At 43.8% G+C, this 14,347-nt stretch overlaps 1 protein-coding gene across 2 annotated transcripts; it reads right to left on the bottom strand.

Annotated features, from left to right (window-relative positions):
- Positions 1–86: 86 nt before the first annotated feature.
- ankrd24 (ankyrin repeat domain 24) lies at positions 87–14,343 on the bottom strand. Of its 2 annotated transcripts, XM_044198774.1 has the most exons (22): positions 14,235–14,343; positions 13,918–13,986; positions 11,984–12,114; positions 11,405–11,493; positions 11,237–11,301; positions 11,039–11,096; positions 10,695–10,765; positions 10,380–10,486; positions 9,507–9,679; positions 8,810–8,832; positions 7,847–7,954; positions 7,616–7,735; positions 7,261–7,390; positions 6,947–7,101; positions 5,483–5,646; positions 3,805–4,601; positions 3,390–3,706; positions 2,502–2,735; positions 1,602–1,778; positions 1,363–1,518; positions 1,150–1,215; positions 87–547 (listed from the first exon to the last, which is right to left on the bottom strand). In XM_044198774.1, the coding sequence occupies exons 2-22, from the start codon at positions 13,951–13,953 to the stop codon at positions 479–481; spliced, it is 3,246 nt and encodes a 1,081-aa protein (XP_044054709.1). In that variant the 5' UTR covers positions 13,954–13,986; positions 14,235–14,343; the 3' UTR covers positions 87–478. The 2 variants fall into 2 exon arrangements, with proteins under 2 accessions (XP_044054709.1, XP_044054708.1); XM_044198773.1 differs by lacking the exons at positions 13,918–13,986; positions 14,235–14,343 and adding an exon at positions 12,438–12,661.
- Between the last annotated feature and the right edge of the window lie 4 nt (positions 14,344–14,347).

Below are 14,347 nucleotides of genomic sequence, written 5' to 3'. Positions count from 1 at the left end.
AAGCTGTGGCTTTGGAAACCTAGTTCGTTCAGTCTACAGTATCAGTGTATGAAGCAAGTTATAAAGAACAGGATCAACAGCAGAGCTATTTGTTTTTCTTTTTATTATAACAATATTATATAAAATCATTAGGCTTGTCACACAATCAGTGCACCTGATTCTATCTTCAAAGTAACGACTCTCTATTCACATTCAATTTCTGCTACCATAAACCTGTGACTTATAGGCTGCTGTCATTTCAGTTATCCATGAAGGCACTCTACAGTTCTATTGTTTGATTATCAATCAAGCCTTAAGGCTGTTGTTTAGGTTACTGTATTGGACACATGCAGTTATGTCTGAACAAAGATCAGTTGTATTTGGCTTTCTAGACAAGGTCTCAATGATGCTGGTCCCACAGGTTGCTGTGCTGAAGCTGCTTTATGCTGACCTGTAAAGGGACTGGAAGGTAGAAAGAGACTTGCAGATGTTGTAAGGTTCAGTGTGCCTGCTGTGACATCCTCAGGATTTGGAGTAGCAGACCCTGCACCTCTTCATCCATTCGGCCCTGTTGGGCGACACACAAGGTTCTACATTGTACTCCACAGTGGTTCCTAGTTGTGTGAGCACAGGCAGAGCCACCATAACAGGCTCTATAGGTTTACCCACTCATCCTTGCCCCAAATGAAAGAGAGGCTTGGAAGGTTCAAGTACAAAACATGTACAGCTGACCAGATGAGGGCCCCGTGTCTGATCTGGAAGAAACTGCAAGATACACTGATAGAACTAGAAAGTGAGTTGAGGCCCTTTTCCCTGCGCCTCTTCTGAAATTTAATCCACTTTGTCCAGTAAGCAGAGATGGTGGACAGATTGTTCCCACTCTTTATGGTCTGCACTACAAACCGGGACAAACTCAAATGCAGCAGTCAGAGCCATTCACAGTCCAAACTAAGTGGCTGTCCAGCCAGTCGCACATTATAGAAAATTTCACTGATCCATCCTGAGACAGCCCCCCCCCACCAAAACTCAGGAACTAGCTAAGACAGTAGTGACAAGTGCACACATATTCACACATACACACATGGAAATCCTCAAAAAAAATTACCTTTTTACATCTCACAACAAAAGACTTAATTTCTGCTCTGGCGTGTATGCATGCATTGAACTGACCTGTACAGCTGCCAGTAAATGGGAACGGTATATAGCCACCACTTGTTTGTGCTTTCTCTCCCAATCCTGCGAATTTGTCACAGAAAATGTTAGTCATGTGAAGATTTGTTTAGTAATTTTTTATATATGATGGTAATATATACCGCTATTGAAAAATATTGAAAATATTTTTTTCCTCACTTCACACATCCCTAGTGTCAGTGTTCTCCTCACCTGGAGCTGCTGGGTGAGTATGGCAATCCTGTTCTGCAGTGCCACTTGCTGCCCAGGGTTACCATGATGGGTAGATGAGGAGGTGATGCCCAGAGGAGGTGACAGAGCTCCTAGGGCCTCCTTTAGCCGAAAAACCTCCTTGGACAGCTCTGTTATCTGCACGAAGACAGAAACATCAGTTTGGCCACCTCATAGGTGCTTGAACAGGATTTGTTTGAACTGGCCTTCCGAACTCTCACCTTGCGGTCCTTCTCCTTGACCAGGCCCTGGGATTCCTGGATGTCCTTGTGGAGCTCCTGGATGTGGGTGGATTGGGCCTGTAATTTGGCCAGCTGCTGCTGCACCGTGGCCAGCTGGGACTCTGCGACCTGCCGCTCACTCTTGTGAAAGAGAGCCTCCCTCTGTACCTGGAACACCTAGACCAGTAAAACCACCAGTGGCACCCTGTCACTACAGCAAGGCTGTCTATGTTTGGTCATGTCTCCAATTTAGACATTTCTGCTTATATAGAAGTGGCAGTAGCCCACATGGGCAGTGCAGTTGCTGCTGTAATTAATATCGACAGTTCATGCAGACTGAAATACACACTTAAAAATACTCAAGCAAATGGACTTACGTCTTATGTGCACCTGTGATGCCTTGTAGAAAAGCTTCTCCGCTACTTTGCTGTTTGATTGCCTTTAACATTTCCATAGTCACATCTCATGCTATACTTTGTCTTGTTTCCTGATTTAGTGGATGAACATACCCTCTTCTATATATTCCTGTTCATTTTCACAGTAAAAAAAAGATGGGAATTTCCAATTTCCCTTTGATCTTCATACCTACACCCACACTAGACTGCACCACACAGGTGGAGGGGAAATTACTTTTGGAGTGTCATCAGAAGCCTATAGTGCACATGCAACACGAATTCAGTGCATCAGTAAGCACATATACAGAGGGATCAATGAAACAGAGGGAGGTACTGACTAGAGAAAGTAATACACATGAATAATGTAGAGGCAGGAAAGAGGCGTTCATGGAACACAGCTTACTTTGTGGCAGACACAATAACATCTAATGTGGCTTTAGATGGCATTAGAGGGGATTGGAGAAGGCAGACACAGTAACACACATGCATACACACACACACACACCTCAGTGCAGGTCTTCTCATGTTTGCGAGTGAGATCGTTGAAACGAGCCGTGGCGGCATTGATCTCAGCCTGCAAAGAGAGCCGCAGGGCCTCATGGTCCTCCTTGGAGATCAGACCCTGTTCTGCAGCCTTCTGGGACTTCAGCTCTCTCAGCTCCATCTCCTTCTCACTCAGAGCCTCCTGAGCTGCTGCTGCACTGCTCTCACTGGCCTGCAGGGAGTGCTGGAGCTCTGCCTGAGAGGCAGGAAGCATGAGTATTACCTGATCAATTATAATGTACAGTCTGACCAGTAACATACTTAAAAAGTTACAGCAAACTTATTAGCAGACTGTAATTGACACACTGGCTACATGACTAGGGTTGACAAATTTTCTTACATCTTAAGTTAAATAACTCACATAACAACCAATGAATTATCAGAAATATGCATTGTCACAAAGCTGAACACTGTGATGATCTGTAATTCTATGCTCTTAACCCTGTCTGGATTATAATTTCTTTTACTCCTACCTACGAACAGTGGAAATCACACAATAATGATCAACAATTAATGTACCCCCTTGTTAATCAAACTAGACAACCCACTGGAAACAGTTGCTGCTACAAACAAATAAGCTGCTTTACATTGTGTTTCCCTTTCAAAATGCCTTTTCGAAATATTTTGTGAAAACAAAATCTCAACTAAGGGGCAGCCATTTCAGGGCCAAGGGTTAGGGGTGGCTCTGCCTCCTCTGGATTATTTTATTAATGAAGTAAGAGCATGTAGTACAATGAGAGATACCCTAACATGAAGCAGAAGCAACATTTCATCTTCTGATAAAAACCCTGCCCTTCGTCTTAGTCTGTACCTCTGCCGGCACCCCTATTTCTAAAATTCCCCTGCTGACCTTTACTTTCTCATGCTCCTCTTTGGGTATGGCATCCTGCATGGCCTGCTGTTTGGCCTCTAGTCTGGCAGCCTGCTCCTCAGCCTGAGCACGAAGGGTCTTCTCCTCCTGGAGCTCCTGCAGTGTCTGAGCTAGCTGCTCTGACACTGCAGACAGCGCCTCCTTATGTTTTGAGATTGGCACTGCGTCTTTCAGCTGCAGGGCATCCTGTGCCCGGCCCTCGCGCTCGGCACACAGGCAGTCCAGAGCCTGGGCTGCTTCCTGCCTTGCCACCTCCAGTTCCTCTCTCACTGCTGCCAGGAAGCGTCTGGAGTGCCCTTATTGGACAGAGACATCATCATTCACAAAACAAAATTTTAAGTGGTTTTTCCAAAAATGTACTTAAAATGGGAAAAAAAACAACAACATTGCACACCTGATGTGACTGAGGGCTCTGAGCTCTCTGAATGCTCCTCCTCTTCTTCCTCCTCTTCATCATCTCCACCTGCAGGATGCCTGAGTCTCTCCAGCTCCAGGAGAGCATCGTTGAGCCTTCTAGCCACGTCCACCCTCTCCTTTGCCAGCTGCTCACACTGGAGCCCCAGAGTCACCTGCACCTCCTCCAACTCCAAACGGGGCACACACTTTCTAAGCTCCCCCTCTAGCTCTCCCAAACGCTCCTGGAGACGACGGACCTGATCTCCATCTCCTGCTGCTCCTCCCTCTTTCCCTGACGTCCTGCTCTCTGCCAGGGCTGCCTCCAACTCAGCCACTTTGTCACGGAGGCACTTCACTGTTTCCGTCTCTTCTCCTTCACCGTCTTTCTCTCCTTCTCGTTTGGTAGACTCTTTCTGGGCCAGAGCAGCATGGAGTTCCTCTACTTTCTCTGACAGCTGTTTGATTGTGTCACTTTCCTGGCTGCTCTGACCCCCTGCCTCGCCCTGTCTCTTAACAAGCTCCTCCTCTAGCTCCGTCACCCTTGCTCTCAGCTGCTGTGCTTCTTGGCTCAGACCCTCGTCTGCAGCCCCAGACACGCTTTCAGTCCCACCACCTGCCGCGGCAGTATCCCCTTCACCACACTCCACAGAAAGCACCCCAAGGCGCATCTGCTCCTTCAGCTCCTCCAGTTCAGACTGGGAGGAGGCCAACTGCTCCTCCAGCCCTCGCAGCTTCCCCTTCAGAGCCTCCATACTCTCTGCATCTGCACCTCCTTCCTGAGATTTCTCATCACCACTGCAGAACAAGACAAAGACTTCAAGCAATCAATCTTTCAAGCACTAACTCAAACAATAAAATCATCAAATCACTCACATTAATGAAAAAGTCAGAACAGAAACATGTCTAACATCATACCATAAGCCCATACTGTGGCTTATTTCCATTACTGATCAATATGTGGATAATATCCTGGATTAATCGATCATGATTTAGTTAAGATGTCAGAAAATAATGACAATTTCTCAAAGCTCATGGTGATATTCTCAAATTGCTAGATTTGTCCAATGAACAGTCCAAAACCCCCATAATATTCAATTTACAAACATATAAAACAGAGAAAAGTATCAAATGCTCCCCTTTGAGAATGCGAAATCAACAAATGTTTGGGCTTTTTTGCTTGATAATTGACTTGCCATAGACTAAGCGATTACCCACCTAATCATTTGCACATTACATCATACAGAATATAACACATTAACACTGTATTACTGAAGAGTGCAACTGCAACCTGTGATAATACAAATACAAATATATTTGTATCATCCTCAGTATAGTTGATAAGCAATAAAGCTGTTAGAAAAACAAGACATGTCATGAAATAGAGGTCAAGACACCATTAAATACATGATGTCATAAGTACACATTTTGCACCTAAGCTTGCTAAGCCTCCAGCATGGTGCAGGAAAATGTAAATGCTCAGCACTTTTAAAAATGGCCCTGATAGAAGCCCCAAGCAGATACTGCTGAGACTTTGGAACTGATATTAGCAAAGGTGTGCACATCTCAGAATAAAGTCCTGATCTAATGTAGTAGAGTTCAAGTGAATATGATCTGTGATGGCTACATCAGTTTGCTAGTCATAAATGTGCTTGAATGTATAAATCAACCGATCTTACTGCTCCTCTGCCAGGCTGGAGGCCTCATCTGAAGCCTGGGCCTGAGAGAAGCGCTCCTGAAGGGCTTCAAGCTCCTTCCTCAGGATCTCGTACTGAACTATGGGCACAAAGTCCGAGTTGGAGGTCTGCATGTCTGTGTCATCCTTCTCAAACATCTCCAGCATCTGTACACAACACAGAGTAAATTATAGTAGCTTATGGAGGTTGTCACCTTTCAATAATATGCCTTGTACTGTTTATCAGTCAGTGCTGAGGTATGTACTGTAAAATAAAATTGCACAGAATTTACATGTAGTGTCCTTAGAGTACACTTAACATGTTTGGTAACAGAATGGGTATTAATGCTAGGCTTGTAACTAGGTGAGTACTGTTGACTGCAGGAACTCATTACTTAAAAGAGTACTCCAGTGATTTAGTATTTAGTACTTCCATAAAGTTGTGGGACAGATAAAATAAACTGTTCAAAATCAGTGCAGCACAGGCCCAGATGTCTTGACTTTTAATCCCAATGGGTCAAGCTCCACTGGATAATACATTTCCCATAATGGAACTTGAGCACTGTTTCATTAGATCCTTCCTGCCTGGCAAACACTTTTTAACTCCACACCTCTAGTACGCCCATGCAGACGTAACCCTCGTGACATCATCCCATGTTATTTTCTCAGACAGGACAAAGCTCCTCCAGAGCCACAGAAGACATTGTTTTCACAGGCTACATAGTACTCCCAATGACTAGTAAACTGACATTTATGTGTAAAATTGGTGGAGTTGCCCTTTAATTAACTTAAGTCAATATGAGTTATAGAACCTTAGCCTGCCCTCCACCATATAACTCACAGCTGGAGGTTTTGGTTCTAGTTAACTTCTGACCTTCTTCCACAGACCCAATCTCTCTTTGCTCTCATATCAGACCTTACATTTCCTCTTCTTGGCCTAGATTGCTGCTACTCATGCAGTGGTGATTGAACCACACCAGAACAGAATACTTCAAACAAACTTCGGTGCTCCAACCAGCATGACCCAGTTAGTGAAGAATGTCTACAAAATGCCCCCATGTCTGCATCTGATGCTGTATCTATTTATACCTGCATGAACAACTGCCTTAGTGCATTAGTGTACCAGAGTGCAGCATCATAAAGTTTAAGTGGTCATGACTAATTCTTGAGTCAGGGACATTAAGCTACTCTTGAACCAACATCTTCATCTTCTGCCTGGGAAACATTTAATAATCACTTCACTATCAATTTATTCTCCTTAAAGAGGCCTGAGTGTGTGTGTGGGAGAGAGAGAGAGAGAGAGAGAGAGAGAGAGAGAGAGAGAGAGAGAAGGGAGATTATGTTTGTGTGCTTTTATGTGGGACATGTCGGTTGAATGAGTATCTTTTCTGAGCATGTGTGCGTGCAGTTGTTAGTGTGTTCATACATTAGGTGTGTATTTGTGCATTTGTACTCTCCCTGACCTTACCTGCACTTTGAGAGCTAGTTCAGAATTTTGTGAGGTAAGTTCCTCTATTTGTTTGCGCAGCTCATCGACAGAGGGGTGGGCTGATTCCGTGTTCGCTTGTGAAGTGGCCTCATCCTGGGAAGGGGAGGCTCTGGAGCGCTTGGAGAGCAGCTTCTCTAGACAGGCAGTTCAAGAGCAACCACAACAAAAATAAATCAGTGTACTTCCTGATGGGATAGACACACAGGATGTGGAATACCAGGGACACATGCATAGAAGTACATGCATGCTCTCTGCCAGGGCAAGGGGAGTACATGTACACATAGATTGCATACCTGGAAAGTCCAACATTTCTTCCATGTCCTCAGAGTCACTGGCCCCAATACCATGGCCTCCCTTCAGCTCCTCAAGCAGCTTGTCTCTCTCTGCCTCTGCCTCCTCTAGACGCTGCTTTAGTTGGGACAACTACAGTGCGTGCACACAGACACACACACACACACACACACATACATGCATGTAAAAATAGTGGTTATAACCAGCAACCCTCAGTCTTCATAAATGTTTTTTGTCTCTGATGCAGGTGCATACACAAAGAGCTCTAATGAATAGGTATAGGTTTACATAAAATCATGAAACATTTTGCAGATACATGAATAAGAAGAGATGTTTGCGTTGCCTGCAGTGCAGTACCTCCTCCAAGGCAGAGAGGGCGCTCTGTTGCTGCTGCTCCAAGGCTTTGATCTTCAGGAGCAGACGGCCTCTCTCCAAACGCAGACGTCGAATCTCCTCAAACACCTCCTCATCCTCTGGCTTACACAGACAACCACAAAAAATATGAAACTAGTAAAGTCTGCAATTTATGTAATATGAAGGACCAACAGCAGCTATAACTCAACAAAAATTAAGATTTACAGTGCTAACCTGGGCGGACTGCTGGGGAGAGGGAGAAGGAGACTGGGACTGGGGCTCAGGGGACTGGGCAGGTGGAGCAGGACTCTGGGGCTGTGGAGAGGGTGGCAGACCCTGGAACTTTGTGATGGGAAAATAAAATAAAATTCATCTTTATTAGTCATCAAAGACATGATACTCTTTAGTTAGTCTCTCGAGAAGCAAAGTTGTATTACAGAGATATTACCAAAGGGTTATTGTAAAATTTGCAGAAATATGGACACCCTGTTTGATCTCACGTAATAACATATAGGTCAACTGTTCCCAAACTGTTAGTCGCAAGATAACTGTGAGATTAATCTTTTTGTTTATCCTGGTTGTACCTCGTCTACCTCGTCTCTTCTAAAATTATTTTAACTAAACAATCTGATAAAAGTAAAATCCCTCTTTGATTCAATAGTTCACAACTCCTAGACATACTGTATGCAACCGGGGGTAGTAGTTGCAGTAGCAGTCATTGCTCCTTTTTAAGGGGCCACATGCTAAGAGGTTGGGAACCAATGATATAGGTGAATGTACTGTATATATACGCTAACAATACTATAAGGCTGGCCTCTACTTGTGGTAAAAAAAGTGCTTTCCATCCACAGAGATGTTTCTCACAGTACCTGGAGAGGAGAGCGGGGCGGTGGGGGAGCTTTCCGTTTGCGGGGGGTAGTGCCCCCTTGCATTGATGAGGTGCCTGAGGGGACTTGGGGGCTGTGTGGGGGTGGGAGGGGGTCACAGACAAGCAGAGGTCAAGCTCAACTTAAAACGGGAAAATGGAGGAAACTAAGATAAGAGGTCAGGGTCAGCAACAAAGGACAAACGAAAGCCAACAAAAAGAAAGCAGCACACAAAAACAATGACCTAATTTTGGAAAACATGCACAATATGAGTGGGCCATGATCTCATTTGATGGAGAGAGTGATCCAACACACAGCTATGCAACATTACCTCCTCGCCTGCGCCCTCAGAAGCTATGTATGCAGAGGGAAAGAGACACAGAGCAAAACACTTTAACCCCTACAGCAATGAGGTTCAGCAAACAGCTAAAGGAACATTTGAATATGTGCACATACACAAGTATATACACTCTCACTTCCTGTCGCTTTTCTAACATGTAGTTTATGTTAGCACCATTCATGTATCTTGTTGTAAATCCACCAAAATCTCCAATTGTAGAATAAAAACTAATGTGGTCAGGCATCATATGCACACCAAATTCTCTCCTTTTCAAACCAGTGTCTTTGTTGGGAGATAAAAGTGGAACAAGCCTTTCGTTTTTTTTTTTTTTTAAACCCCATTTTACAATCACACACAGCTGTCCTCCTGATCCACTTCCTCCTATTACAGTTGTTTCCTGGGGGAGCAGAGACCCAGCCAGGATCCAGAGCAGCACAGCAAACGAACAGAAGCCATATACTGGGTCTGACGATCTGTTAGATGTTGCTGCCACGTGTTTCTTATGATGCTGACACTTTATATAAAAAACCTGCTCTTTTAAACTGTGTCATTTATTCCACCTGATTTAACTAGGCTTGATTTATAATAATACGATAATAGAGAGACTGAATCATCAGGAAGGCCTTGTGAGATCTTCACTCACTTCTATCTCTCCGAATGAAAAAAGACTTCAGGCCTCAGACTGTACCTGGAGGTGCTCCATCCTGCAACAGCTGCATGATGCGTTGGTTGCCCGTGGTTACACTGTAGTCGGTGGCTCTGTGTCCAAGGGTGTCAACAAGCTGTGTGTTGGCCCCGCCTCTCAGGAGAGCTTCTACGGTCACAACACTGTCACTCTCACATGCCAGCATCAATGCAGACCTGCGATTCCGAACAAAAAAAGATCATAGTAGAACAGGAAAACAGCAGTATTGAGCAAACTAACAATGCAATAGGATCACAAACATCAATTTTAGACCTTTACTTGAAATATACAGTATGCTTAAACCTAGAAAACTCGATTTTCATTTTGGTCAGGATTCCAAAGATACCAATCAGGTTGTGATTCAGGATGAACTGCAGGACAATTCATATAACATGAAGCACAAGGCTTTGAAATGTTTCCATTTGATGTAATGATGCAGCTTGAAAGCTGGAAAAGGGAGATATCAAAGGCAACTGAAAGCTGTTGGTCCCTGCTGTTGGTCCCTGCTGGAGCAGGGACCAACAGCTTTGCTTCAGCTTTGCTTCCTTTTTGCCAATCTACCCCATGCACTTTCCACACGGCTTTCTATGGGAATCCTGACCCAGACAACCCCACTGCTGTGAGAATAATCCTGAAGAGGTTTTTAGGTTTGTAGCTTAGCCAAGAAGGCTGTTTCATGCCCCAGTCTGCCTCAGCAGGCCTCCCACTGTCTAACACTCTCTGTCATTCCATCTGTCAAAGCTTCAGCAGCAGCTACAAGAGAGCAGCCAGTAAGATGGACGGAGGACAGTCCAGCAGCCCCGCTGCCTCACCAAACCCCGACTGCCACACAGAAGAGGAGTAAAAAATCTCTCTGGGAGATTATCATTAACAGACCTTCCCTGGTTGTCTTGTATGTTTGCATTGGCATCTCGACCCAACAGAAAGACACACAGCTCCACTCTGCTCATCTGGGCTGCTAAAATCAAAGGGGTGGCCCCGTCCTGACAGAGAGATACACGTGATTATTCAAACATCAAGGAGCAACAACACAGATCTTTGATAATGTTGTCTAATGTACTAGATAAGAGCAAAAGAAAGAGATAATTAAAAGTAAATCCCTGGTAAACATTTATTTAATCATCTCACATAACAATTCCAAAAAAACAGCAAACCAAACTTTATATACTGTAGATAAACTCTTCAACCTACCCCATCCTGGACATCCAAATTGGCTTTAAAGTCCCACAGGGTCTCAGTGCAGGACAAGCAGCCACTGACAGCTGCAGGAAACAATCAGGATTATGGTCAATATCAGAGGTTTACATAGAGTATACCACATACTGTACTTACATCATTAAAGGCAAGTGAAATCTCTAAGCACTACTCAGTGTGCAGTTAGATGCTCTGGCTGGTAGATGGAAGATTATTGTTCAGTTCAGCTTCAGTGTTAAGTGTTTCTGCTGTCGAATGGGATCTATGAGAGGAACTTGTTGTATGCAAAGTAAGTCTTATGTAACCAAACTGGTATCATATTGTAGCTCTGTAACTGTTACCTGCATGATGAAGTGGTGTCCTACCAATGCTGTCGGTGCAATCTACTGCTAATCTTTCCTGTCAGGGAAAATAAAAATAACAGCAAAAGATAAACCATTTGTAATTAGTGCAGTCTTAAAATTTATGTTTGCATTATTCTGTTTATATTTGACAGTATTTGTTAGTTAACCTGGCTAAGCTGCCATTCTGTCTTTTACCTGTAAGAGCCTCTTCAAACACTCTGATTGGCCATTTTTGGCTGCAAGGTGAAGGGCGCTGAAGCCTGGAATCAGTTATAAACAGACGTTTCTAAACAATCCATGACATGTGATTCAATAGCCTTGGCTCATGTAATAAAACTTTTATTTGATAATAAAATACCCTACCAGCACCATCAGTGACGTTGAGGTCTGCTCCATGTGAGATGATGACCTCCAGACAGTCTAGCCGGCCTCGGGATGCAGAGAGGTGGAACCTGCCAGATACATGTCACTTGTGATTAGAGATGACAAATGAGAAGCAGTTTCCCAATGGTTTAAAATGTCTGATTCCTGAGAATTGTTCCTCTCCAACTGCTGATTCCACTCATCAGTTTAGTTTTAGTTCAAGAGAAGGTAAGCAATAAAATGTTACCATTTACCAAAAAAGGATCAAGGGGAAAAAAATGAAAAAGATTTGAATTTATAAGCAGAATTTATAGTGGTATTGGAATTAATACAATCCTACACTATTTAATAGCTAGCACACGCTAGTTCCAGGGAAAACTACTTTGCTTCACAAGAAATTGTGTTTTACATTACCAGAAGCAACAATCGCAGTTATTAACATGACAACAACACTAATGAGTAGAATTGAAACGAATATAAACTTAATGCATCTTAATGCGTCAAATGAAAACAATTACTTCTAATAACTGAATTCTTTCCAGTGACTAAGAAAGGTAAAAAATCTGGTGCCCAACTTACGCTGACTTGCCCTCAGCATCCAGCTTGGTAGGACAGAGACCTTTTTTGACGATGAGAGCGGCAACTTTGTCAGGTTCATTCTGTTCCACAGCCTGCAGGAGCCTCTCGTCACTCTTACTCCAGTCCTGACTCTGAGGGGGGCCAAGCAAGAGAACAGGTCACCACCCCGAACTGCACCAGTGGAAACTGATACCACGCTGCATATCTCATAACATGAAAAACAATAGATGACTGGGCAGCCTAAAGAAATATAATGCAATGCAAGTGCAACAACCAGTGATGATGTTAAAACATTTTTTTTTTGCCTGAGATCGGCAACGGAATATGAGATACCAGTTTTACAAGTTACAATAAACTACTTTTAAGACAGAAATATTATTTAAAAAGAGGGATAAAACTAATCAATTTCCTTTCCTATTCCTGTGATTAGTGGATAGAGAGAGAAGATACCTACTGGCAGCGGCAGCAGGCTGAAACAAGGACAGAACCGCTTCATCAGGTTAAAAACAGGCTGCTGAGGATCCATAATGGCTAGCAGGGCATCTCTCTCTCTCACACACACACACAACTAAATACAGCGAGCACCAAGCCACCGCTGTGTGTTCTGCCTGACAATACACACTGCCGCCTGGCTACATAACAAATCTACACTTTTACATTAGATACTGTAGAGAACTCTGCTACCCATAAGTTTCTACCAGATACCCTTCAGAGGTCACAGCAACGTCATAGTAGAGATCTACATTCCAGAGAATTTATGCTATCCTTAAAATCACACCTCCAATGAAATTGAATAGCTCACCACACAAAAACTCTGACACACACACACAGTATCACTATTATTTGCTCACAACTATGTCTTCCAGTGCAGTGCTCCCTATCCGCATGAAAAAAGGCTATCCTATCATCCTGCCTCGGCTGCTAGCAGGGACAGTCTGTCTGCTGCACCTCACACACTGCCAGCTCCTTCCTTTCCTCACTGTCCTCCTTTCTCTAACCTAATAATTTCTCTGCAGCCTTCGTTTCTGTAGCAGGCTTCCTCCTTCTCTCCATTAGTTTTTTTTTGTCAGGTCCTGCACGGTACCCCCCTGGCAGCGTCATACTGTGGATCTGTTTCTCTGCAGTTACGGAGCGGGGCCTGTGTGATGTGAGGACTCAGCAAAAACAGGAGAAACAAGCTGGCTCTGTCCTGCCGGATTGGATGGTCACTTACGGGACATAATGAGGCACACAAATGAGCTGAAATCTAAAATAGTCTCTTAGGCTATGGAGAGGTTTATGTATGTGGGGAAACCCTGGCAGATGTATGTTTGCAGGATATTTATCAATCTATCATATCTGTCTGTTTGACAGTTGGACTATAATAATAATATAAGACAGAACTTCACTGAGTGGCTGTTAAGTGAAACGACTCATCAGCCTCATCCAAGGAGATCCTCATTGTCACCATTGCTGTGGTAATCACCAAGTGTGCAGTCCAAGGTAACAGGGAGGTAGAGCTAGCAGTTGTTAGCTTATCTGCAACAAGGTTAACCCCCACATTAAAAAGCTATTCAGAGTAGCATAGGAATGACAGTAGGAAAGTAGGGATTCTTTGCACGTATGTGTGAATAATTGAAGGCTACCTGAGATCTCTTGTTATAGCAGCAGTCTGGAGACAGGCCTGCTCTCCTGCTGCTGCTCAGTGACACTGAATCCCAGTGTCGTCCCCAGTGTCAATCCCCCCACACACACACACACACACACACAAGAAGCAACCTGGGATCTATATGAATGGCTACTTAATGTAGAGCAGCTGAACACTGTAATATTAGTTTAAAACACAGCTTGTATTGCACATATCTCTAAATAGTTTGTAGGAATAGCCAACAGGTGTACTACTGTTAAATAGACTACTGTAAAACACCACATGCCCTACAACAGATGTCTCTTACCTCATTCTTTTTAAACTTTGCCTTCAGACTCTTCATAATGGTTTGACAGCCTCTGCCTTGACAGGAGTACTACAATGAACAAGGTAAAGTAACATACTTGAGTCTTATTTTAGTTACACCTTATTCCGTGTGTTTTCAAGGGGTTTTCATTTATTTACCCATGACTTAATCATCACCAATGGTCATGGCAACATGGCAACATGTGGGTGTACCATAATTTTAGGAATGCATAAGGAATGTACCAACGCAAGGCTAACATAAACCCTAATGCAGTTAAGACACAACTATAAAGTGACCTGCAGAAACATGAATCCTACCTGCGGAGGACAGTCCTGTTCCAGGTGAGTCTTTCTTCTGTCCCATCAGCTGCTCACAGTAAAATACTAAAGTCACTGCTGCCTGGCGGACAGCAGGAATGCACCCGCCCCAA

Source organism: Siniperca chuatsi, linkage group LG6 (genome assembly GCF_020085105.1).
Source record: "Siniperca chuatsi isolate FFG_IHB_CAS linkage group LG6, ASM2008510v1, whole genome shotgun sequence".
In the NCBI taxonomy this organism is placed as follows: domain Eukaryota; kingdom Metazoa; phylum Chordata; class Actinopteri; order Centrarchiformes; family Sinipercidae; genus Siniperca; species Siniperca chuatsi.
This window is presented reverse-complemented; position numbering and strand designations above follow the sequence as displayed.